The following is a 25,592-nucleotide window of genomic DNA, read 5'->3' as shown; positions in this document are numbered from 1 at the left end:
CTGATGAGTGAGTGCCGAACCAGAGGACATAGCTTAAAAATATGGGGTAGACTATTTAGGACAGAGATGAGGAGAAACGTCTTCACCCAGAGAGTGGTGGCTGTGTGGAATGCTCTGCCCCAGAGGGCAGTGGAGGCCCAGTCTCTGGATTCATTTAAGAAAGAGTTGGATAGAGCTCTCAAAGACAGTGGAATCAAGGGCTATGGAGATAAGGCAGGAACAGGATACTGATTAGGAATGATCAGCCATGATCATATTGAATGGCGGTGCAGGCTCGAAGGGCTGAATGGCCTATTCCTGCACCTATTGTCTATTGTCAGGCAGCATCAAAGGAGCAGGAGAATCGATGTTTCGGGCGTAAGCCCTTCCTGAAGAAGGGCTTATGCCCGAAATGTCGATTCACATTAAATTGTCAGCATTTAGCTGTTCAATTTGGATATCTTCATAAAGTGAATGAATAAAGTACAGCCTTTCAGGAATCCCTTACTTGTCTCTTAACATTTTCTCTTTTGCCTTTAGACTGATGTTCAGAAGATCTTAAGAAATGCTCGGAAACTTCCAGAAAAAACACAAACATTTTATAAGGTAAGTGGGTAGTAGGATTAGACTGGCTGATTTTTAGCTGGTGCAGACATGATAGGCCAAGTAGTCTTTTTTCTCTCATGTAAACTTTATCAATGAAAGTAAGTGGGGTTGGTTCTCTGTCAATTTGAGTTAGCAAATGAATTTAAATTAAAGCTGTGAGTAAACAATCAAATCTAAAATTAAAGGGATTGTATTCGCTGTAAAATTTCTATACATCTCTGCAACAAGGTGGGAAAGATTTGCTGGTTAATTCTCTCCCTGCTGGAATTTGCCACTTGGTGTGTAGTGTTGATAAAACATGATATTATTGCAATGTAAACAGCAGAGAGAAGAAAGCCTGCATCCTTCACGTTTCACGTTTATTGAACGGAATAAACAATTGCACACAAGAAAGTTCAGATTTTACTCCCGTTGAAATTATTAAAATGGAACTTAGAGCAGTTTACAGACTCTATTTCCCTTTGACTCCCTGACCAGCTTGTGTTCCGTTACAAAGAATTTGTAGCTCAAATGATTAAAAACTATTGGAACAATTGGTGATCAGCTTCTGATACAGAATTTGCACCTTAAACTTTGACCTTCCCTGCCCCAACTGTAGCCAAGTACTGACAACATTTTTTTTTGTCTTATCTTGCAACACCTGGAAACTTGAATAATTCCTGTACAAAATCAGAATATTTTAATCCCAAAAATTACTCCTAGTATCTTCCGTCATGCATTGATTGCAGGCTTTCTTGCAAATGTGTGTGGCTGGTCACTGTCCTCAGGATTTGATCCCTTCACACCATGCCTCATGTGAACTTAGCGAATCTCCCACTTGTAACCTCCACCCTTACTACCTCCCACGCAGATAGGAATTGCTTATGACAGAAAAATAAAACTCTCAGGGTCCTAGGTAGAATGGCTGCTTTAGAATCCATCTTTAGGATCAGGATTTGAATCCAGGCTAATCTCAATTGGAATTGCATTTCTTTAAATCATGAAATAAGATTAGGAGAATTTTATTTAAATTTTTATTAAATGATGGGAGACACAACTGAAGGTGACTGAATATGAAATCAAGTTGAAATTGTCTTCACTGGTGCAGGAAGAGATTTGGTCATGTTAAGGTTGATAGGAGCAGCATTGCTTGTCCTCTGCATGGTAATTGCTGTTTTCTGACCCTGTCTGTTCCTTGCATTGGACCTTTACTTGATGAGCACTCTCTTCACAGTTTAAAAGCAAAACAGCTTTCAGTCTGTGCATTTCCTTTTACAGGAACTAAATCGGTTGAGAAAAGCAGCGCTCGCATTTGGATTTCTGGACCTACTGAAAGGTGTAGCTGATATGTTGGATCGTGAATGCACGCTCCTCCCAGACACCGCCCATCCTGATGCTGCATTTCAACTCTCCCATGCCGCTCAGCAGCTAAAGTTGGCCAGCAGTGGGAACTCAGAGTATGCAGCGTATGAACACAACATTGCCCCTCTGCAGACAGACTTTTCCAGTAGCAGTGCTGATAGAATATGATTAGAATAGAAACTGTATTTGGTTCGCTTTTGAGGACCTTACTTTTTAAAAGCAGTAATTTGCTGGAAGTGCTGTGCACAAAGATACAGCAAGGGCCATGTGGCTGTTTCAAAAGAAAAAAATGCTACAAAATCTACCTGGGATCATATAGTGCCAAAAGAAAATCTTTTTTACAAAATCTATTTTTAATAAGCTGACTTTTTGGGTTATTGTTAAAGTAGAAGAAAATCTCAATCGTTTCTTTTCACCACACAACCTAGGTAAAAAGATTTGTGGTACTCTACAATTTGTGTACTTTCCTCAACAAATTCTTCTAAATTTTCAGTATAGACCAACCAGAATGAAACAATCTCAGACACAAGACAAGTGATTTGTATGTTTAGCACATTGGTTATTTGGTACAACAACTCTTGGCTTAGAATAGAGTTGAGAGTCACAAACGAGCTATGCCTCAAATCTGAATGATTCATTAATCATCTGATTTTTGTACTGCCTCATTTGTGACAGCTGTGTCACAATTTAATTCAACTATTTTCAGTGATGTAAGGGGCTGGTATGCTTTCAAAATGTGTTTCTGAATGAAAAGAGAGCCTCATATTGTCTTAGTATGTACAATAATGCATCCCTGATTAATCATACTTAAAATTCTGAAATTGAGTTAGTTCGGTGAACATTTCTGTGGAAGAGACTACAGTAGTCCCCCCCCCATACCCACAGTGAATATGTTCCAAGTCCCACTGCAGAAGCCCGGATCCACGGATAGGTGCTAACCTATTCATTTAAATGGGAAACTGACCTCCCTGGCTCTGTAAGGTTCCCTGTAATATGTTTGGAATGCAGTATATCGAAACAGAGGCAAACCATTCCATGGATATGGGGATTACCCTGTATGTGATGCAAATCTGTGGAATCCTTTAATAGTTCTGCTGTCTTTAATGTAGGCAGCATGTCCTTAGCTACAAAGATAAATGTTAATTAGGAGCACACAGTTAGGTGCAGGTTTGAAGTCCAGCCCATTGGTATTGCAGAGATTTTTTTTTGTGCTACTGTAACTGAAATTATTTTAAATGAACTACTGTTGGACAGCTTGATGACAGCTGCATCTTCATTAGTTTTGAAGCAGTGAGGTCAAACCCAATATCTTGTTTTCCTAAACTGAAGCAAAGTTAACGTTTACAAGTTCTCGCTCACTAAAACCATAGTCATCGCAGTAAACCAAAAAGCTTGTGGTTTCCTTCAACTGGAACTGTGAACTTGAATTACTTTTTTCTGTACCATTTTAAAAGTGCCCTTTAAAATGACTATGCTACAGTTGCTACTGTTAACATATTTTATGTTTCAATAGCTCGCTGAAAAGAAAATTATTGCAATTTCCCTTTCCTCATCTGAGAGAATGCTTGACGTTTAACTTGCGCATCAGCAAAACCAAACTTTCAATTTTAAATTCATTTGTGGGCAATAGCCTAGTAATTATGATTTCTTCCTCCATATAACTACTATAGTGAATTGTCAACCTTTGATTAAAGACAGTAAATTTCCTTCTCTGAAGGAATAGTGTCCAGGTGGGTTTTCCTGACAATATCGAGTATTCCAAGGTCACAGTAGCAACTATTTATTCCAGGTTTTATTTTAACTAAATTCAGATTCCCTGCTGTTGTAGTGGAATCTGAATTCATGTTCTTGGATCAGTACTTCATTACCTAGGAGTTCTGTAAATAGAACTGAAGGTTAAAATATTAAATCATGACTGATTTCACTTGAGCTCACTAAAAGCTACGCAGTTAAAATCTGACCCCCTCATGATCAAAACTTTGTCATCTATGCTAATATATCCTTCAGTTCATCATCAATTTCTGTCTGATAATGCTCCTGACATTTTCTTATTTTAAAAGGTGCTCGAGTTATTGATCTAAATCTACTGTTCATTTTACCACATCACAAAGTGGTTGCACAGGTTAACAAAACCAGAAACTAAGAACAGTTTAATAGTGGCACAGTGGTTAGCACTACTACCTCACAGCACTAGAGATCCTCTTTGGAGGATCACAGCAGACTCTATGGGCCAAATGGTCTCTTTGTACACTGTAGGGATTTATGATTTCTCAATGGGAAAGAACTGAATAGTAAAATAGTTACCAAGCTTAGTTGTGGTCTTTGTAACTGCAAAAATGATTTTGCTATAAATGATCCAAGACTAAAAAGGCGAGGGCTATTTTCTGCACAAAAATTGAAGGATGAATGGTGATCTGATAGAGCTTTATAAGATAATGAAATAAGGTAGACAATGTTCCACTTGTGGGTACCATAACTAAGGATTATAATTGTAAGGTAGTCACTAATAAATCCAATAGGGAATTCAGGAGAAACAAATCTTCCATCAAAATTGGTTGAGATAAATAGCATGAATACATTTAAAGAGGAAGTTTGATAAACATGGAAAAAAAAGCTCTGTGGATCAGGTAAAATCAAAAGTTGGAAAGAGACATTTTTATAGCAAATACTGGTATAGGCCCAACTGGTATAGCAATACCAGTTGGGCCAAAGGGTCTGTTTCTGTGCTGCAAATACTTTGTGATATTTGAAGTCTATTCTAACCTTAAATGATAAATACCTTCTGATCTTTTCCTAAATTCACTCACTGTTTCCTTATGCAATGGTAAGTAAAAGAAAAACACAAGTACTATCTATTTAAAAAAAAATACTAGCTGAATGCAATTCAATGGAGTTACTCAATCCAAGTTTAAGAAAACTGTAGAAATACTTCACTGAGTTTCTGGCACTCCTTAATGTTCAGTGAAATTATCATTTTAATGTACAAAACTGATCATCAGTGCAATTCAAATCATGTTATACAGTAGTAGTTCAATTCAGGTAATTCAATAACTGATTCAAAATACACATTTAAGTTTCATCATGCACCATTGAATATTATTAAAAGGCCAGTTAATAAAACTGAGGCTTATGGAATCGGAAAGTCAGTGTTGGCTTGAATAAAAAGTTGTCTTAAGGACAGTACAGTAATGGTCACTTTTTAGACAGGAGGATGACAAACAGCGGTATTGCCCAAAGGTCAGGGCTAGGATAAGTTCATTTTTGTTGTGCGTGTTTCTCTAAATATGACTTGGAGAGTGTAAAACTGAATTCCATTTCAAACTTTGATGGTTCTAAATTTGGAGGCATGGGAAATAGGAAGTTGACACCTATCAAATGTAATTAGGTATAGGTAGGCTAGCACAATGTGCTTGCACAGAATTGGTAGTGATAAACTGTGGTTTTTAAAAAAAAGGCAATGATTTACTGGCCAGTTTCTAAAGTGTGTGCATATATCTTTGAAGTTGACAGGATGCACAGAGATTGGTTAGTAAAGTGTAAGGGTTTAGTCAGGAAATTTTCAATGTGTGGTGCTCAAATAAAATGTAGTAGAGATTTGTCTATCGTTCTGGGAGTGAAGGAATTCAGTTACAAAGGTTAGTTTGGAGAAACTGAGGTAGTTGCCTTACAGTTGGAGATCAATGGAAGATTGACAACTTTAGTTAAGTTACCAAAAAAAAATACACTTTTACTTATGATGCAAAGTTGTGGCAAGATTTACAGATGGGATGTGAAGCAGGATTTTTATTTTAAAATGCAGTGAGCAGTAATGACCTGATACTTGCAGCTAATGAAAACTGTGGAAGTTGACAGTGACTTGTAAAAGAAATCTGATTAGTCCTCAAGGGAAATAAAGCAAGGGAATGAGACACACATTAGATTGCTCGCATGAGAGTCAGCACAGATTGAATGGACTACGCGGTCTCCTTGTGTACTTTCCATAATGAGTCTGACACCCACCATTACTGAAACCTCAGATCACACAGGATCTTGAAATCATCTCGGTGGTAATCTGTCATTGTCTGTGTATTTTATTGATCAGAATTATTTCTGAAAATCCACTGCAAACGCAAGTCCAAGATTAGCACACATTAGCTCATTGCAGTATTTGACTTCTTGGCTGCAATGTAACTAAAAGTTTTGCTTCCCCCCCGATAGCCCACAGTAATGACATGCCACAATGCATATCATAAGACATAGGTGCAGAAATTAGGTCATTCGGCCCATCGAGTCTGCTCCGCCATTCAACACTGAAATTTCTCAACTCCATTCTCCTAGTAACTTTTGATCCCCTTGACAATCAAGAATCTATCTCAGTCTTAAACATACTCAATGACCCAAGCCTCCACAGTCTTCTGTGACAACAAATTGCATAGATTCCTCACTCTCTGGCTGAAGAAGTTTCTCCTTATCTCCGTTCTAAAGGGCCTTCCGTTTAGTCAAAGGCTGTGTCCTCGGGTCCTAGTCTCTCCTGCCAATGGAAACATTTTCCTAACTTACACTCTGTTCAGGATGTTCAATATTCTGAACGTTTCCATCAGATTCCCTCTCATCCTTCTAAGCTCCATTGAGTATAGACCCAGAGACCTCAAATATTCCTCATCTGTTAAGCCTTTCATTGCTGGGATCATTCCCTTGAACCTGCTCCAAGGCCAGTACATCCTACGAGGTATGGGGCCCAAAATCGTACCCAATACTCTAAATATGGCTTGACCAGAGCCTTACAGCCTCAGAAGTACATCCCTGCTTTTATATTCTAGTCTTCTTGAAATAAATGCCAAGACTGTATTTGCCTTCCTAATTACTGACTTAACCTGCAAGTTTACATTAAGAGCATCCTGAACTAGGACTCCAAGTCCCTTTGCACTTCAGATTTCTGAATTTTCTCCCCATTTAGAAAGTAGCCTATGCCTCTATTCTTCCTACCAAAGTGCATGACCTTTCACCTTCTCATGTTGTACTCCATCTGCCACCACTTTGCCTAATCTCTTGGCCTGTCTAAATCCTTCTGCAGCCTCTCTGCCTCCTCAATACTACCTGTCTCTCCACCTATCTGTATCATCTGCAAACTTAGCCAGAATGCCCTCAGTTCCTTCATCTAGATCAGTAATACATAAAAGTGAAAAGTTGTGGTCCTAACATTGACCCTTGCAGAATGTCACCAGCAATCCCAAAACGTGCTAGATGCGGTGACTGAGTAAATTTAAGGAGGAGTTACATAGATTTTTAATTGGGTAATGGGTTGAAGGGATACAGAGAAAAGGCAGGAAAATGGGGGTGAGGAGCATATTAACCATGATCAAATGGTGAAGCAAACCATCGGCCGAATGTCTAATTATTCTCCTATCTTATGAACCAGCTGCCTTCCTGAGAAGGACCCTTTTATCCCCACTCTCTGCTTTCTGGCAGACAGCCAATTCTGTATCCATTGCTAGGAACTTGTCTCTAACACCATGGGCTGTTATCTTACTCAGCAGCTTCCTATGAGGCACCTTGTCAAAGGCCTTCTTGAAGTCTAGGTAGATAACATCCATTGATTTTCTATGGTCGAACCTGCACACATTACCTCCTCAAAGAATTCGAATAGATTTGTCAGGCATGACTACCCCTTGATGAAACCATGCTGACTTTGTCTTATTTTACCGTACACTTCCAAATATTCAGAAACTCATCCTTCACAATGGACTCCTAAACCTTACCAATGATTCAGGTCAGGCTAATTGACCTGTAATTTCCTGTCATTTCCCTTACTCCCTTTTAAAGAGGGGTGTTACATTAGTGATTTTTCAGTCCTCCGGCACCCTCCCTGACTCTAGTGATTCCTGGAAGATCACCACTAATACCTCCACTATGTCTTCAGCTATCACCTGCAAAACTGTGGGATATAGTCCATCTGGTCCAGGTGATTTATTCATTTTCAGTTTTTCTAGCATCTTCTCTTTGGTGCTGGCCACCACACACCTGACCGACTCTTGAATTTTTGGGATGTTACTCATGTCTTCCACTATGAAGACTGATGCAGAGTTCTTGTTCAATTCCTCCATCATTTCCTTTTTCATGTTTAACTAATTCTAGTGTGAAGACAAATTTGATCATCTGACAAAACGTAAATTGATGAACAAGGCTACTGATTTTCCAAGGTCTGTGAGAAATGGGTGAAATTAGAGGTTGTGATCCTTGACACTTTGGCTAAAACTCTTAAACTTCACATGATTATAACAGTTTGGCCTATTCATTCATTACAAACCACAGATCATGTTTGACATCAGAACCTGTTAAAGTTGTCTGGTCATTACAATATTATTGCCAACATAATCTACAAACCAAGAAGTCACCTCAACCAAGGAACTAAAAGTTTTAATCACCTTGCAATTCACCTTCAGTGGTGCAAGATTTACAATTTATAAAAGTGGAACTATAACTTGCTAAGAGGCAACACCTAGACAGACAAAAGAAGATGTAGCAGCTGAATTTCTGTGCATGAAACCTCATTGATGAAAACTAGTGATCAAAGTTTTATCTAATGTTCACAATTTATTCAAATTGCAGTAAGTCCTTTCTAATGATAACAGCAGTTCTTCAACTCTAACCATTCCCCAATAAAACCTGTGCATGCCGATATGCTTTCAAACTTTTCATAAAATGCTGCATTCTGATCTAAACCATTTGATTATGGATCCAAATGCATTGCAATTGTCTAGATTAACAAACAAAATAACAAGGAAGAAAAAAAAAGCTGATTTAAGTGGTGGTAGTGTGAATGACGAGCAAAGATCCAATCTTTCAACTAACTGACTTGACCCAACCCAGCTTTTCTCTTGCAGTTTTTAATGGTTATCTGTCCCGCACACTAATTTAAGCCTCCTAACTAATATTAATTCACCAATCCTCATTTTTTTTTTAGTAGCATGAAATGAACCCCGCATGAAATAGTCTTTGCGAAGTTAATATTCATGAGCATGACTACAAATAGTTCAGTAGCAGAGTAACTATGTACCATGGAAATCATCTGAGTCTGTATTGCAATTTTGTAATGGAACAGAATTGTCCCTGAACCACCTTGCTCTTATAATAAGGAAACAACAGAGCTGTGAAACATATCCCCTACTGTCATGCTAAATAATACACCATAGGGAGTGGTGGCAAGAACAGAGATTAAATCAGCTAATTTAAAATTAACTTTCCTAATTCATAAAGATTGAAGCATTGTCATCAATCTAATAATGCCCAGTAATGGGTAAGACCTCATTCTTTGCACAATCATCTTAGACTAATCAAAATTGCATCACAATACAAAACCAATTTTAATTTATAAAATGACTCTGCTGCAATTGGAAAAAATATAGTTTTACCAAGGGTGCAATATAACTTGTTACAAACCAATGTTCCCTCCACAGAGAATGCACTTCTTTGAACCCACATTTATAAAGGAGAGAAATAAATAGACAAAGTGAACATTGCCCTTAGCATCTAGGAATGTGTTTGGTTATTGCAAAATGTTTTGCACACTGGCAATAGATCAGAAATGATCAGGTGCAAATGGTGATCGCAAAGGTTGCATCTGGTATGAGGGGGCAATAGATTACTGAAGGTTTATTGACACTTCTCCATGGCTTTTTTCACCTCCAGGAAAGTACAGTGTTTATAAAGGCAGCAAGTTTACATTTAATTAAAATATTCGAGGTGATGCTCCAGCTCAGAAATACATATGTATCCTTTCTAGCGTAGCTTTCTTTTCTTTGGGTGGAGACGCTTGTTACTTTGTTTGTAGAGATGTCGGAAATTAATGAACAAACCTAGAGAAAAGAAAATCTCAGACTCAGATATGTAGTCAGGCCAGGAGAAAGTGAGGACAGCAGATGCTGGAGATCAGAGTAGAGAGTGTAACACTGGAAAAGCACAGCAGGACAGGCAGCATCTGAGGAGCAGGAGAATCGATGTTTCGGGCAAAAGTCCTTCATCAGGAATGAGGCCCTGGCCTGATGAAGGGCTTTTGCCCGAAACATTGATTCTCCTGCTCGGATGCTGCCTGTCCTGCTATGCTCTTCCAGCACCACACTCTTGAATCTAGTCAGGCCAAACCACTCAGGGAAAACAATTTCGCTACCTAGTCAAATTCCTTCTCGTTTGAGCGTTCACTGAAAGGCATCAGAGTTAATCTCTACATCATTCCAACAAAAACCCATTGGATTAACCAAGGTCTAATGTCATCCAGTACTTCAAACACTCAAATATCTTTGCATCAATCACTCTCAAACACTGATACTTTCTCTCTCTAAAAGTTGAGACCTTTGCTGCATTTTGTTTTCATTTTAATCTGAGCATTGCTGGCTAGATCAACATTCATTTCTCATCCTTAGTTACCCTTGGTGGTGGTGAACAGCCTTTTTGAACTACTCATTTGGAGCAGAGACACTTATATGCTGTCAGGGAGGGATTTCTAGGTTGTTAACCCAGTGTTAATGAAGGAAAGGCGATATTTCCAAATCAGGATGATGAGTGGCTTAGAGGAGAATGTGCTGGTGGTGTTTCCATGAATATACTGCCCTTGTCCTTCTAGATAGAGTGGTTATGGGTCTGGAAGGTATTGCCCAAGCAGCCTTGCTGATGTTGCAGTGCATCTTGCAAATGGTACACATTGCTGCTGAGAGTTGGTGGGAGAGGGATTGCACGTTTGTGGATATAGTGCCAACCAAGTAAACTGTTTTGTCCTGGTAGGTGTCAAACGTTTGAGCGTTGTTGGAACTGCCCTAACCAAGGCAAGTCACACTCCTAACTCCACACACTTTGTGGAGTCAGGGGGTGAATTATCCACTGCAAGATTTCTAGCCTCTGACCTGCTCCTGAAGCCATTATATTCATACAGCTAGTCCAATTCAGTTTCTGGTCGTGGTAAACCCAGAATACTGAGGGATTCAGTAAAGGAGCGATTGTTAGATTCTCTCGTGTTGGATATGATTATTGCCTACCACTTGTGCGGCACAAATGTTACTTGCCATTTGTGACACTGTCCAGGTACTGCTGGTTTTTGACATGGACTAACCAGTAGCAGAACATTATGGAATCATGAGCAAAGATCTACATTCTGACCATATGATGGAGGGAAGGTAATTGATGAAGCAGCTGAAGATTGCTGGGTTTAGGACACTGCTCTGGGCAACCTCTGCAGAGATGCCCTCGAGCTAAGGTGACTGACCTCCATCAACCATAACCCTTTTCCTCTCTGTTAGATATGACCCCAACCAGCAGCGGTTTTCCCCAATTCCCATTAACTCTAGTTTTACTAAAGGTTCCTTGATGTAAAAGGTCAGTCACTGTCTCCTCACCTTTGGAATTCAGTTTCTTTTTCCACGTTTGACCAGAGGCTGTAGTGAGGTCAGGAGCTGATTGATCCTGACAGAACCTAAAATGAGAACATTGCAAAAGATGGGGCTAAAGCACTTGCAGCAATCTTCAGCTACAAGTGCCGAGTGAATGATCCATCTCTGCTTCCTTCAGTGATCCCCAGCATCACAGATACCAGTCTTCAGCCAATTCGATTCACTGTGTGGGTCAACCTACAGCACATGCAGTGCACTAGTTCAAGAAAGCAGCTCATCATCACCTTCTCAAGGGCAAGCTAGCCAACAATGCCAATGTCCCAAGAATGAATTAAGAGAAAACTCTAGTGCATTTAGACACACATACACCCCAACTCCCCTTCTTAAATATTGGTCATGACCACATCCTGTTTAAAATTAAACGTCATACATAACTAACACACAAACTTTTATGTTAATATATGACTTCAGTTGATAATAAGGAATATTAAGGAGCAATTGCATCAGAGTGCTCCAGAGACTGAAACTCACCTAAGAACATAGCAATAAGGTAACCTCGCAGGAAGTAGGAGAAGCTGAATGAGATATTGAATGGGTTGGGCAGCAAGATACTAAATCTTCCTGTTTCATCAAAGTATGGTAAAGACTGAATCACACACACCGCTATGAAGGAGAAGAATGAAACGATTGTAGTTAATACACATGCAGAATTTGAGAAAAGCAACTTCTGCGCTATTTATAGAGAAATTCCAAGATAAACTAACTTCACATTTATCCCAAAGCATGCTATATGTGTGAATTACTATTCAAAGCAATCTCATAATTCAACAATGTTTTAAAGTGCACAAATTTCATTGATATACCTTCAGCGATGACTCCAAGTGGATAAAGAGGAATCCAAATGGTATATCGGATCCACGTCAGCAGTCTCCACTCTGTGTCTATACAGGACAGCATGTAGTATGGGTATCTATTTCAGTAACGAACAAATGTGTGTTATGTACATTCCTTCAATGTACTGGATACCATGAGTACAATGGAGAACAATCAACACGCAATATAGATACATACTATTTCAAAGTGAAACACAGTTTCTTCAATAAGTGACACATGTCCCATTTTTATTCCACTGTTACCCAGAAGTATGTGAGAAACACTGATCCTTTGACAACAGCTGAACTTGATAAGCCCTCTTCCTCACTGTAGACTGCATATACCAAGGGAAGAAATTAAAGATGATGGTGAAGCATCAGTGCTGTCATTTGGGATGCATTAGTAACGGTTGACAGGAACATTATTAGTACCGCGAATCAGCCGTGACTATGCAGTTGGGAGGACTCATCTCTGGGCCAGAACTCCTGGTTTGAAGTCCGACATGTCCCAGAGGTGTGTCCTAAAATGTCTGACAGGTTGCTTATCTAGACTTTGCTCTTTGGGATGTGTTACACAGAGTTTATGCAATGAGTGTGTAGTATTTCACCTCTAGGTCCTATTTAAAAAACCAAACTAAGTTAAAATGGGAGGTCGGGGTGGGGGAGATGGGATGACACCAAGTTATCACAATACACTTCAGCCGAAGGAGGCTATTCTAAAACACATTTTAATAACTGATTACACTGGGATGCTTACCAGAAATGGCCATGAGCGCTCTGGCTATGACAATAATAATTTATTGTGGTTCTGTTCGCCGAACTGGGAATTTGTGTTGCAGACGTTTCGTCCCCTGTCTAGGTGACATCCTCCGTGCTTGGGAGCCTCCTGTGAAGCACTTCTGTGATCTTTCCTCCGGCATTTGTAGTGGTTTGAATCTGCCACTTCCGGTTGTCAGTTCCAGCTGTCCGCTGCAGACAACAACTCACCAGGACAAAGGACCCGATACCCAGCATGAGCAAAACCAACGTAGTATACAAAATCCCATGCAAGGATTGCACAAAACACTACATAGGACAAACAGGAAGAGAGCTAACGATCGCATCCATGAACACCAACTAGCTACGAAACAACACGACCAGCTATCCTTAGTAGCCACACACACAGATGACGGGGACGAAACGTCTGCAACACAAATTCCCAGCTCGGCGAACAGAACCACAACAACGAGCACCCGAGCTACAAATCTTCGCAAAAACTTTGAATAATAATTTATACTGGAATTGATTTCATTTTGAAAGGAAGAATATAGAAGGACCCAGGAATGGGACTAGAATACAAAATTCCAGCAGAATAGTTGGCAGAAGCAAAATGTCTGGCATGATATCCCTGGACTGATCACAATGGTAAGCACTGCTGCCTCACAGCACCAGAGACCCGGGTTCAATTCCACCCTCTATGTGGAGTCTAAACATTCTCCCAGTGTCTACACGAGCTTCCTCTGGGTGATCTGGTTTCCTCCCACAGTCCAAAGATGTGCAGGTTAGGTGGATCGGCCATGTGAAATGTGGGGTCACGGGGATGGAATGGGATAGAGTGGGATGCTCTTCAAAGGGTCAGTGTGTACTTGATGAGCTGAATAGCCTCTTTCCACACTTAGGGATTCTATGGTTCTTAAAATAAGTCATTGCACGAATTGTAATGACATTTTAATAAAGGCGCTAAATGAATTTTTTCTAGTTTATTTGATCCAACTGAATTAGTGGCCTAAGTTTTGCTCAAAATCTTCTCAGCCTCTACTAATTTGTGCTTTCTATCAGCATGTCACTGAATGATCTCAGGATCAAGCTCTTTATGTATGATCACACTGAAAACGGAGCTCAAGGAAGAGTGAAATACAAACCGGAACATTTCGATGATGCTCCATAGGTAAAAAACTACGAACACTGCTGCTTTATTCTGCATTTCCACCTGACTTCCAATCACCACAAATAGAATCATATTCCTCCCAATTACCTGTTGAAACAATTATATCCACATCATAAGTGTCAGAAGATCACTGAAGAAATAGAAACTGCTGATCCATAGAAAAGTAGTTTGTCTCATTGGAAGTATATTGTAAACATATTTTTCTAGTTGAGAAGGGAAAATAGAATCCACAAGCAATGACACCGTCTGATGCTAGATGAACAAAAGCCTGGGCAGAAAGGAATGTAGCTGGACTTGCCCGGACATTCCTTCCTACTCAAACGTGCCTCGGTCTGAGGGTAGTGCTGTACCTGAATCACTGCTGGCACCAATTCAGTTTTCACCAACTTCAGCAATGGGTTTATAACCTCCAATATAGCAAATAGTTGGCAAACGTTCATCACATCACCAACTGCATGGAAAGTATCAAACAAGGAGTCTGCAAAAACAACACAAACACAACCATTAGCAAGGGCATCTGTAAGGACAGTTGTGTTAACTGCAGATTAAACACACGTATACTGCAGGTTAACCACCAGCCAAGTCCAAGTAAAAATAATTTCAGCCAATCTCATTCCATAGACCAAAGCACAACTTTCCAGAAGGTTCAGAGGCAGTAGGTGGGATTTGTTTGGGGAGTATAGTGATGCACTTCATTCGTGTGCAATGGCAAAAGAGAAAGAGAGCGAGAGAAAGAGTTCAAACATGTGCTATTTGGTACAAAGTCAGCATTGTGGAGTGCTTTCATTTTAGCTGATCCCTTCCATTAGGGACAGATTGATACTGGGTTTTGATGATACAACAGCAGCCAGAAGATGTACTGAATCAAGTGCATCTTTAGAGCAGCCAGTCAGGTGATGGGCATTCTGCGATTAACAGCTCATCCTATCTACAAGACTTCAGCCAGGATTCTAATTAATTAAATGCACCACTCAATTTTAAGCATTCAACCCTGGCAACCTTCAAGAGCTGACCCATGAACATTTCCAAATTATCTTGCTTCTAACTTGGGCAGCACGGCAGCACAGTGGTTAGCACTGCTGCCTCGCAGCGCCAGAGACCTGGGCTCAATTCCCGACTCAGGCGACTGACTGTGTGGAGTTTGCACGTTCTCCCCGTGTCTGCGTGGGTTTCCTCCGGGTGCTCCGGTTTCCTCCCACAGTCCAAAGATGTGCAGGTTAGGTGAATTGGCCATACTAAATTGCCCGTAGTGTTAGGTAAGAGGTAAATGTAGGGGTATGGGTGGGTTTCGCTTCGGCGGGTCGGTGTGGACTTGTTGGGCCGAAGGGCCTGTTTCCACACTGTAATCTAATCTAATCTAATCTAATCTTAACATTCAGCAATCAAGTTTCATAGATATTTCAACACATTTATAATCTCTCCAACTCTGGTTAAAGATTTGTTCTAATATTTTCTCTGTTAAGTTAGTGAACAAAATCTAAAAATGTGAATAAACATTTGGTAATTGGTTATTTGGATCCTGTGCTGGTACCAGGTGAAGGATAGAGGGATCCCATCTGTTAGAAGAGACTGCCAAGAAGTCTATCAAATTTAATAAGTTATATTTTTTTTTAAATCACAATGAGTTGTCTTGGTTCAATCTGCTTCTATGTGCATACTAATATTCTAAGTTAAACTAGATGTTGTTACTCAAGCTCATCTCTAAAGAGTCTTTCTGCATTTTCAAGACGCAAGGACTAGGAGCAAGTTCAGGACTCAGCAGGTTTAAGTTCAGCACATTTAAAAACTGTTCCAAAGATAGATATTCTGATCAACAGTAATGAAAACCTTTATTTCCAACCTCCAAGCAGTTGTTCATAGCACTGAGTACAAAGGATCACTTTGTTCCAGTCATTACAGCGGCTTGAAGCAGACAGTTCAGCTAGTTGGAGATTCTGAGAAACTGCATAAATTGTGTAGATTTTGCTTTTGCAAATTTCATGTTTTGCTTTTAAATAAAAAATTCAAATCTTCAAATCCACATCTAAGTTTATTTGTTATACCAGTCAGGTGGAAAGCTTTGTATAACTATGTCATGGCAGATTTGAATCTGGTTCAGAATCACCAACAAGTAACAGAAAATTCATGACTAACAGGATTTCACAGAGAGAGAGGCAGGCTGCTAACTCAAAATATCACGTTATGTTACAATTGCTTAAAGTCACTCACCTCGACCGAATACAAAGAGTCGAACTGTCATATTAACAAAGATCCATGAAAAACCCAAAAACTGCACCAGGTTGTACATAAATAAGTAACCTTTCTGCATGGTGACATAAGCTGTTGGGCAGGAAATAAAATGTTAATACTGCTCATATTTCATGTTGTGAATATTTTAATGACCTCAATTAAGAACATTAAATATAAAATGTGCATAGGTGTTAGGGACAAGCTTTCCCAAATATCTAGGTCTACAAAATATGGTCAGGACAAACCAGTCAACAAGAGAGATAATGCTTAAATGGAAGTGGTGTCTCTGCTACTTTGCTTGAACCCAGTCTGCAAACTGGTTACACAAAGTGGAAAACATGTCTGGTCACGATTGCAGCTTAATCACTTTGGACAAACTAGATGCAAGGTTGTGGTCTATTTGTGTAGTAGAAGGCAATTTTACAATTTTCTTCTAATCCATCAGTTCTACTCCGTCTGTCTCTTTTAGAAGTTTATTTTTTTACTTGGTCCCTGTGAACCTCATATCAATTCCAACAGGGTAGACAGCTACCCTGCTCCCTGCACATGAAACTCTTGTGTTGCAGACCATTTTGAAATGTTGTTCTAGGGTTATTCACTCTCATGATTTTGTTTCAAGCAAGCAGATCTGCCATTGGAGACATTTGGACCAGTATGTACAGAATTGTAGGCATAAATGTGTATCACTACCAAGATTTAAACGGACAATGACATGGCACATAATACACAATACTGTAATTAAGTTAAAAATGTAATGAAGCCCAAATGCTCTCACTTCAGATATAATTCCTTGTAATTGCCTGATGCCACTGAAACAAACTTAAAAAGGGATGTTAAGAATACAGCAAACTTTGTTTTAACTGGCACCTTGTGAGCCAGCACTCTTATAAACCAGCAAAACTATATGCCTCAATACCGCGATGTTTATTGTATTATTGCAATATCTGCGATGTCTGACTTGTAAGGTGAGGGTATGAGTCAGAAGTTTTATTTAAGGCAAAACTGCATTATTGTTTAAGTGATTTATGCTGGAAATGAAGTATTACTGTGATGTATATATGCCCTGCATTACATTTTTATGACGGAGTGTGTTTTTACATTTATTAACTGGCACCTAGGGGACCAGGGGTGTGCCAATTGATCAAGGTCTGCATAATCAAAGACTTGTTGTAATAGATAACCATTAGTTGCGATTTTTTTCACTAAATCTGTGCCATTTTCCTCCATCTCATCCAGGATAAGCAAAGTGAAATGTAAGGAGAATGCGCTGGTTACATGTGGTATAAAAAAGCCCTTCACTGACCAGGAAACAATGTCAGACATACACTTCCTCAGCTTGGAAAGACTAACTAGTTAAAATATACAGAGTTACTTGTAAATTTACTCTGTAAATGACAGTCATAACACAAACATCACTTTTTTAAAGAAATATTTTTAGAGAAAATTTTTCTTTACAAAATCATAAAGTTATAAAATATAACAATTTAAAATTATAGTGTAACAACAATTACAATCAGCTAACTACTACCCTATCTACAAAACAAATCAAAACTACACTCACTACAAATCAATAAATAATGCCACTCAGCTCAACCACAACGAAGCTCCCAACCTTAAGGAGCATTAATTGTTACAGCCGTATTTATTCAGGATTCTCCATCCCAGGACACAAGGTTCATTAATCCTAATCACGGCTAAACAAATGCACTAATTAAAATGGCAGACACGTCTGCGTCCAGATAATTCTAAAAGGGCTGCCATGTCTTCAAAAAGTTCCATTTTATGGTGCACCATGTTTGTGAGGAAATCCAAAGGGGTGTGTTCCACAATTAACTTACACCCCCCCAACAGGCCTGGAGGGTTCTCATACACCCAACTCAAAATATTGTTCCTCGCACAGTAAGTGAGAATGTTAAATAGCTTTTTCCCAGGTACGCCTAAGGAAGATAAATTTGGCAAGTCCAAGAGAAGAGAGACCAGGTGTATCATCGCTTCGGTCCCCAAGACCCTCTCTATTACTCCTGCCAAAGTGCTCCAGTACCTGTGAAGCTTGTGGCACGACCACAGACCATGAGTGACAGCACCTGTGCTTATTTTGCACTTGGGCACATTGGAGATGCTCCACTTTTGAATTTTGCAAGACCATCTGGGGCCAAATGAACTCCACGAAGAACCTTCAACTGCATGGCATGTGTTCTGTTTCAGATTGAGATCTTTCTTGCGTTCTCCCAAATGTCCTCCCATGTCTGAGGGGATCTCCACTCCCAACTCTTGCTCCCACCTCACATCGTCGCTCAATGTTGTTTGAGGCACTGCCCTCCAGTAGGTGGTAGAGAGTACTAATCAAGAGAGTGCTTGTGGCATGAAGCATTCTCCTCTCTGTGTCAGATCTATAGGGCTTGGTTAAAAGCAAAGTCTTTTTTTGATGATTTCCCTAACCTGAAAGCAATGAGAAAAGATCTCTGCTGGACAATCCATCCTTGCAGCTCTTTGGGTCGAAGGACATCATGACCGCCCCCTCTCAAAAAGGTCCCCAAACAGAAGACTCCCCTAGTTGCCCACAGTTTGAATCCAGGGTCCATCATCCCTGGCTGAAATCCCAGCATACCAACTATAGGGGTAAGAAAGGAGGTTTTAGATAAACTACCATCACTCTGTCGCATTGCTCTCCATGCTTTGACTATATTAATAATGATTGGATTCTGACAGTATTCCATAACTGTCCTCATCTTATCCATAAACAGACTAATAAAGAGGCATTTTGCCTGGAGGCCTTGATATCCAACCATATTGATCTCGGGTCCTCACAAGGACAGAAGGAGCTTAGTTAGTATCTCTTAATATCCAGGAAGTCTACTCCCCCCCCGAACCCTTGGGGTACCTGCAATTTGGCAACCTTAATGTGGGACCGCCATGAGGTGACACCGTACAAAAGAAATAAACCAATCAGTGAGTGTCTGCAATGTTTGTCTAGGAAACATCAGAGGGAGCATTTGCATGGGATATAACAGACGAGGAAGGACATTCATTTTGATAAGGGCTATTTGACCTAACCAAAAGATTGGAAGGGCTCCCAGCTTTGAAGATCTTGTCTAATCTTGTCGAGCAAATGAGCAAAGTTACCTTAAATAATTGATCAAAGGTGGGAGTAACAAAAATACTTAAGTGAAGTAAACCCCCCTGCAACCATTTAAAGGGGAATTATAATTCACCTTTAATATCAGCATTCCCTTAAGACCACCAACAGGCATAGCCTCTGATTTGCATAATTGATCTTATATCCCAAAAAAAGAGCCAAATAAATTATTACATTGTATTAAATGGGGTACAGAAACTGCCAGGTTTGACAAGAAATGGAGAACATCATCTGCATAAAACATAACCTTATGTGCCCTTGATCCCACTTCCGGGACAGCTATGTTTGGGTCCTCACGGATAGCCTCTGCCAGCAGTTCAATCACCAACATAAACAGTAGTGGTGAAAGGGGACAACCTTGCCAACAACTCCTACCAAGACTGAAATTACTGGATCTTACACTACTGGGGAGAACTGCAGCCAGAGGGTTCCGATACAGGATCTCCACCCATCTGATAAAGACCTCATCTAGATCAAACCGTCCCAGAGTATAAAAAAGATATGGCCACTCCACCTGATAGAATGCTTTTCTGTACCTAAACAGATCACCAAACCTTGAACCAATCACTGCTGACACACTTGGACCATATTCAGTAATCTTCTAATATTTTGGAGGTCCTTCAGCCCTTTATAAAACATGTCTGATCCTCTCTAACAATATTAAGACAACATCTTCTGAATTTAACAGCAAAGTGGACCTAAACAAAGCACAGTCCTCCAGCGTCTTCCGGGTTCCACAGGTTGGCGCAACAGAGGACCGAAGGGCCTGTACTGCGCTGTAATGTTCTTCTGCCTCTCTCAGGCAGGAGGCAGTTGTGACTGAATGAATAGTTGTACATGTCCGGCATTGGCCCTGACAGGATATTTATAAATTCTTTATAGAATTAACTCGAGAGACCGTCAGGCCGGGCGCCTTCCCTTCCCTCTCTGGAGCTGTCTTACTGCCTCCTGTATCTCTGGCACTGTCACTGGGGCGTTAAGAAGGGATGCTTGTTCCAAGGTCAAACCTGGAAGATCCAGGTTCTTCAAAAAAGAACTCCATCTTAGCCCACCGATCCTCGCAGCATTCCGACCAATACAGTTCAGAGTAACAATTCCAAAATGCCGCATTGATCCTTTATAGAGTCACACAAGAATCCCAGTGCCTTCTCTAACTGATATAATGGATTGGAGGGCAAGATATGCCAGATATTTGCCTGGCCAATCGCCATGCTCAAATAGCCTTTGTTTTGCAAAAGAAAGCTCTCTCTTTGCTGTCTGAGTGAGCATGGAGTTCAAAGCAACCCAGAGTGTGACTCGCTGCAATTTAATCACTGATGGCCTATCAAAATACACTGTCTCAGCTGCCTTCAAACCACTGCTGCTCTCCCTTCTGGCTAGCCGAATACGAGATAACTATCCCCTAGTGTAGGCCTTAGCAGTCTCCAAGTGTATAGACGGGTTACTAGCAGTACTCGATTTGATCACTAAGAACGCTTTCAACTCACTTGAGAAGTACTCAACAAACTTACTGTCCTTGAGAATATGAATGTTGCCTTGCCCTTAATCTCAAGTTCCAAATACACTGCCGCATGATCAGAAATGGCTATGTTTCCAATTTTACAGGACATTACTTAATCCAAAAAAAAACCGAGGGTGCTGGAAAAACGTCCACCCAGTATGATACTTGTGTGGATTAGAGGAAAAGGTGAAATCCCTCCCTGTAGGGTGCAGACATCTCCAAACGTCCACCAGCCGTAATTCAACGCACAAGTCAACCAATTGCTTGGATTGCGGAGAGGTTTTTGGGGGACCTTTGGTCATTCTATCCACTGTGAGGTCCTTGAAGTGATTAAAATCTTCCCCTATGATAGTGTGTCAAGTTCCAAGGGCAATCAACTTAGCAAGTGCATCAGTCAGGAATCTGAGGGGCTGTGCCCGGTGACAGTAAACGTTTAGGACGCCACACTCTTCACCATGTATTAAAGTTTTAAGAATTACAAACTGCCCATATTCATCTTTAACTTGATCTAATAACTTAAATGGGAGACTCTTCTGAACAGGTATGGCTCTTAGTGTTAAAGGGCAAAAAAAAACACCCAATCAAATCCACCCTGCTGTTACTTTAGGTGCTCCTTATCATCAAGATGGATTTCTTGCAACAGGACAATACCAACCCTCTCCTTCCTGAGCCTTGGAAGTATTTTTTTTCTCTTGACTGATGAGTGACTCCCCTTAATATTCCAGGTGCACCATTTGAGGAGACACTTAGCCATATCCTCTAAACAATTCTTGAACCCCCGAGAGGAAGAACCCTACTCACAACGAGCCAAGCGTAAATAAATGAAGACTCAAAATCTAAAAAACCTACCTCTACTCAAAACCAACAAACCAATTACAAGATTAAAAAACATTTAATGGGAGACTCTTCCCCTCCCCCCCCCCGGCCACAGGGCTGCTTACACGACCCACATACACCTCCATAGTTCCTTCTAGCCTGAGCCGCACCCCAAACTCATGTGAAAGATAAACAACAAAAGTAAATATTATGGACAAAGAAATTAAAAGTGGGCACTTCACCCATCCCCAACTCTACACTGACCTCCATTATCACTGTTAAAACAAAAACCAACAACACTTTCTGTAATAGAATAATTAAGAAAAAGAAGATGTACAATAGGTAGAGAAAAAAATGGAAAAGAAAAGCGAACAATTATTGTTCATGCTCTTTGGACCATCCAGTCTATTTCTAAGTGTCCAAAGGTTCTTTGCTTTTTCTGAGGAGGCAAATACATGCACGGACCCTTCAAGATTAAAACGGAGCACTGCCAGGTACCTGATGGAATACTGACAATCCAGATCCCTCAATCACTTCTTCACCTCATCAAAGGACTTCCTCTTGCAGATCACGGCCACAGAAAAGTCCTGAAAAAACATTCTTTGATCCTTCATAAACCAGGGCCTGTGGACCCTTTCCCAACAACCTGGAGGCGCCCATTATCTTTTGTTTGTCCCTGTAGGACTGGAATCGCACTAGGACTGGCAGGGGTGCTGGTCTGAACCGGGCCTGCGCACCACGACCCAGCGTGCTCTCTCAGTCCATACCCTTCCCACCTTGGCCTTCCAGCCCAGAAATCACGGCAGCCATTCTTTGAGAAAACCGGCTGGCTGCTCGTCTTCCGCTTGCTCCAGCAGCTTGACCACCCGGATGGTTTTTCTTCAACCGAGATTCACAAGGTTGTCAACCTGTTTTACTAAGGCCCATACCTATTTCCTCCAGAGCCTGGATATATCCCACCGAGAACTTGACTGCAGTCTCTGACGTCACAGTCGCCACTCAACCTCCTCCAGTTGCTTCTGGAGACTCTGCAGCTCCTGCACGTGGTTCTGCAGCATGGCAGAGATCAGTTGCAGCCTGGCGCGATTCTCTTCATCGATGCCTCAATCGTCTCCTGGAGTTTCGCTATTTCCACAGTCAGGCCTTGGTGGGTAGGTGAATCCATCGGGACTTCAGGGGAGACCACAGCTATGACCACAGGCGCATCCGATGCTGCGGGGAAGTGTCTGCCTGTTGTGATTTATTCTGTCCTTTGCCTCTAGTCAGCTTCCCTTACTAAAAAAGGTAAGTAGCAACTCTACTAATATTAAACTATCAATTTTCTTCAAATTGGCTAAGCTGGGGGAAGGTAAAAGCACCACTTTGCCTGAGTTACAGTGCAGACCTCAGCAAGGCAAACCTGTTGGATCGCCAAAACAACACTGTTTAATTAAGTTAGTTTTATTTATATAAAAATAAGGAAATTAGGTAAATCTTTATAATTCACTGGTTAGACCCCAGGTGGAGTATTCTAGTCCCCGCCCAACCATCCCATTTAAAACAGTGGCATGTTAGTACTGATATTGCCACCAGCAGGAAAACAAATACAGAAAATAATAAAATTGTTTGTGCTGTGTTGCATAATGGATCTGACAGTGAAGCTCTTTCATATCCACAGAATGTCCAAGTTGCTCATTTATAAAGCTTGTCAGGGTCTGTAATTTTATTCATTCGTGGGTGGCACGGTGGCACAGTGGTTAGCACTGTTGCCTCACAGCGCCAGAGACCCGGGTTCAATTCCCGCCTCAGGTGACTGTGTGGAGTTTGCACATTCTCCCCGTGTCTGCGTGGGTTTCCTCCGGGTGCTCCGGTTTCCTCCCACAGTCCAAAGATGTGCAGGCGAGGTGAATTGGCCATGCTAAATTTCCTGTAGTGTTAGGTATAGGGGTAAATAAAGGGGTATGGGTGGGTTGCGCTTCGGCGGGTCGGTGTGGACTTGTTGGGCCGAAGGGCCTGTTTCCACACTGTAATCTAATCTAATCTAATCTAATCTACAGTGAAATCCAGACAATTCATTCTGCAACAGCTTAGCAAGTCACAATCATGACAGGGTATTGCACTTACAGTTCTTCCAAACTCTTGACTCCAAACTCATTTTATTAATTTCTCTCTCTTCTTCCTACCAATGAAGGACAGAAAGGATATAATTACTATAGTTATAGTCCCTGAAAATCCTCCATGTTATTACGCAACACAATTCTTGTTTATTCAGTAAAATGCTGAGAATATACAAGTTGGAGAGATATCTATGAAATAATGAGTGTAAAAAGTGATATTCAAGGAACCTCACAAATTGTTCTCATGCAATTTAACAGAATCAGTGCCATGGCATAAAGATTATATAAATATTTAAAATACTTGGAATGAGATGTAGTGCTAAACTACAGAGACTAGGTAGCTCCAGGTTTGATGATTGATGTATGTTGTCAGAGAATGTCAACCATAAGCTCACAGGATGTTACAATGGGCCTTACTGTTGCTGGTCATAATGTGTGCTTAAACACAAGGTGCTGACCTACCCCACAGTCAAATAGCCTATTAACATTCAATGTCCACAGTCACACTATAAAATTGACCACCTGGAGAAGTTAACAAGGCAGCCAAAGGTGAAGATTTTGTTTGAAGTCAGTCACCACCTACAAAAGGGAGGGGGAAATCAAATACTGTACTACTTATTAAAAACTCAGTACTGGGAATTTCTGTGCTTATAGCAGGACCACTGAATATACTTCCTAACAATATTCAATCAGCTGAAGTCATTACTTAATTTCAGTTCAGGACCTTCTGGGTGGTGAGCTTAGGGTTCAACTCCTACCTGGCTCAGAGGTGTAGGACAGCATGTACGAGCAAATTGATTTAAATCATTGTGTTACTTTCAGTGTTACTTTTAATTATCTCCTCGCACAACTTGCTTCCAAAATGAATAACCACTGAGATTAGCGATATTTCTCTTTAAAAGCAAGAGAAAACAAAGAATAAGGAAATATGATGTTATTGACCACAATTAAATTTGGAATGGTGGGCGAAGCTTTTTTTTAAAATGCAAGGCCAACTCTTGCCCTTGCTCCCCAGAGAAGTTAACAAAAAGGAGAAATTGCTAGAGAAATTCAGCAGATTTTGCAGCATCTGTGGAGAGACCAGAATTAATATTTCACGCCCAGTGACCCTTCTTCAAAACTGATGGTAGCTAGGAAAAGGTGACAGATATGCTGCAGACAAAGGGATAGATAATGGTGAACCGAGGAGAAAGAAATGCTGATAATAGGGAACATTAGTAACTGAAAATGGGCTGGCTTTGAAGAAGGCAGCCCAAATCACAACAGGGTCAGGAGAACGGGGTGGGTAAAGGACATGAAAGGACATGTAGCTCTCACAGCCACATCACACTCCTCAAGGACTGCCTCCAGCTTAGATTCACTCCAGGTGGATTCCAACTGAAGTTTCATCCTTCATGTTTCAAACCCACTCAGGATTACAGATATCTCCATGATAAACAATGTTCCTCAGACAGCTGTTTTCACCACATCCCAAGATCCACTAAATATCATGTGCCATCATACAGACACACACTTGCAACCTTTCACTCTATCAACACCACTTCAAGAACTGTAACACTACATTGGATAAACAGGCAGAAAACTAGCCACTAGGATACATGAACATCAACTAGCCACAAAACAACACGACCCACTCTCACTAGTATCCTTACAATGGATGAGGAATGACACCACTTCAACTGGAACAACACATCCATCCTAGGACAAGCCAAACAGAAACACGCACGAGA

The 25,592-nt window shown here is 40.7% G+C and overlaps 2 protein-coding genes across 3 annotated transcripts in view; one reads left to right on the top strand and one right to left on the bottom strand.

Annotated features, from left to right (window-relative positions):
- ints14 (integrator complex subunit 14) overlaps positions 1 to 3,185 on the top strand; it is a 29,683-nt gene extending 26,498 nt beyond the window's left edge. For both annotated transcript variants that reach the window (XM_043674599.1, XM_043674598.1), the window contains exons 11-12: positions 520 to 585; positions 1,843 to 3,185. In XM_043674599.1, coding sequence (XP_043530534.1) covers positions 520 to 585; positions 1,843 to 2,094 — 318 coding nt within the window. In that variant the 3' untranslated portion in view covers positions 2,095 to 3,185. The remainder of the gene's footprint in view (positions 1 to 519; positions 586 to 1,842) is intronic.
- Positions 3,186 to 7,718: 4,533 nt separating this feature from the next.
- Positions 7,719 to 25,592, bottom strand: part of hacd3 (3-hydroxyacyl-CoA dehydratase 3) — a 37,386-nt gene continuing 19,512 nt past the window's right edge. The window contains exons 5-11 of the mRNA XM_043674597.1: positions 23,870 to 23,924; positions 16,293 to 16,403; positions 14,435 to 14,562; positions 14,059 to 14,171; positions 12,149 to 12,255; positions 11,817 to 11,948; positions 7,719 to 9,761 (exon numbers count right to left, since the gene is read on the bottom strand). Of these exons, the coding sequence (XP_043530532.1) occupies positions 9,685 to 9,761; positions 11,817 to 11,948; positions 12,149 to 12,255; positions 14,059 to 14,171; positions 14,435 to 14,562; positions 16,293 to 16,403; positions 23,870 to 23,924 (723 nt within the window). The 3' untranslated portion in view covers positions 7,719 to 9,684. The remainder of the gene's footprint in view (positions 9,762 to 11,816; positions 11,949 to 12,148; positions 12,256 to 14,058; positions 14,172 to 14,434; positions 14,563 to 16,292; positions 16,404 to 23,869; positions 23,925 to 25,592) is intronic.

The sequence above is a fragment of the Chiloscyllium plagiosum genome, chromosome 32 (genome assembly GCF_004010195.1).
Source record: "Chiloscyllium plagiosum isolate BGI_BamShark_2017 chromosome 32, ASM401019v2, whole genome shotgun sequence".
Lineage (NCBI taxonomy): Eukaryota > Metazoa > Chordata > Chondrichthyes > Orectolobiformes > Hemiscylliidae > Chiloscyllium > Chiloscyllium plagiosum.
This window is presented reverse-complemented; position numbering and strand designations above follow the sequence as displayed.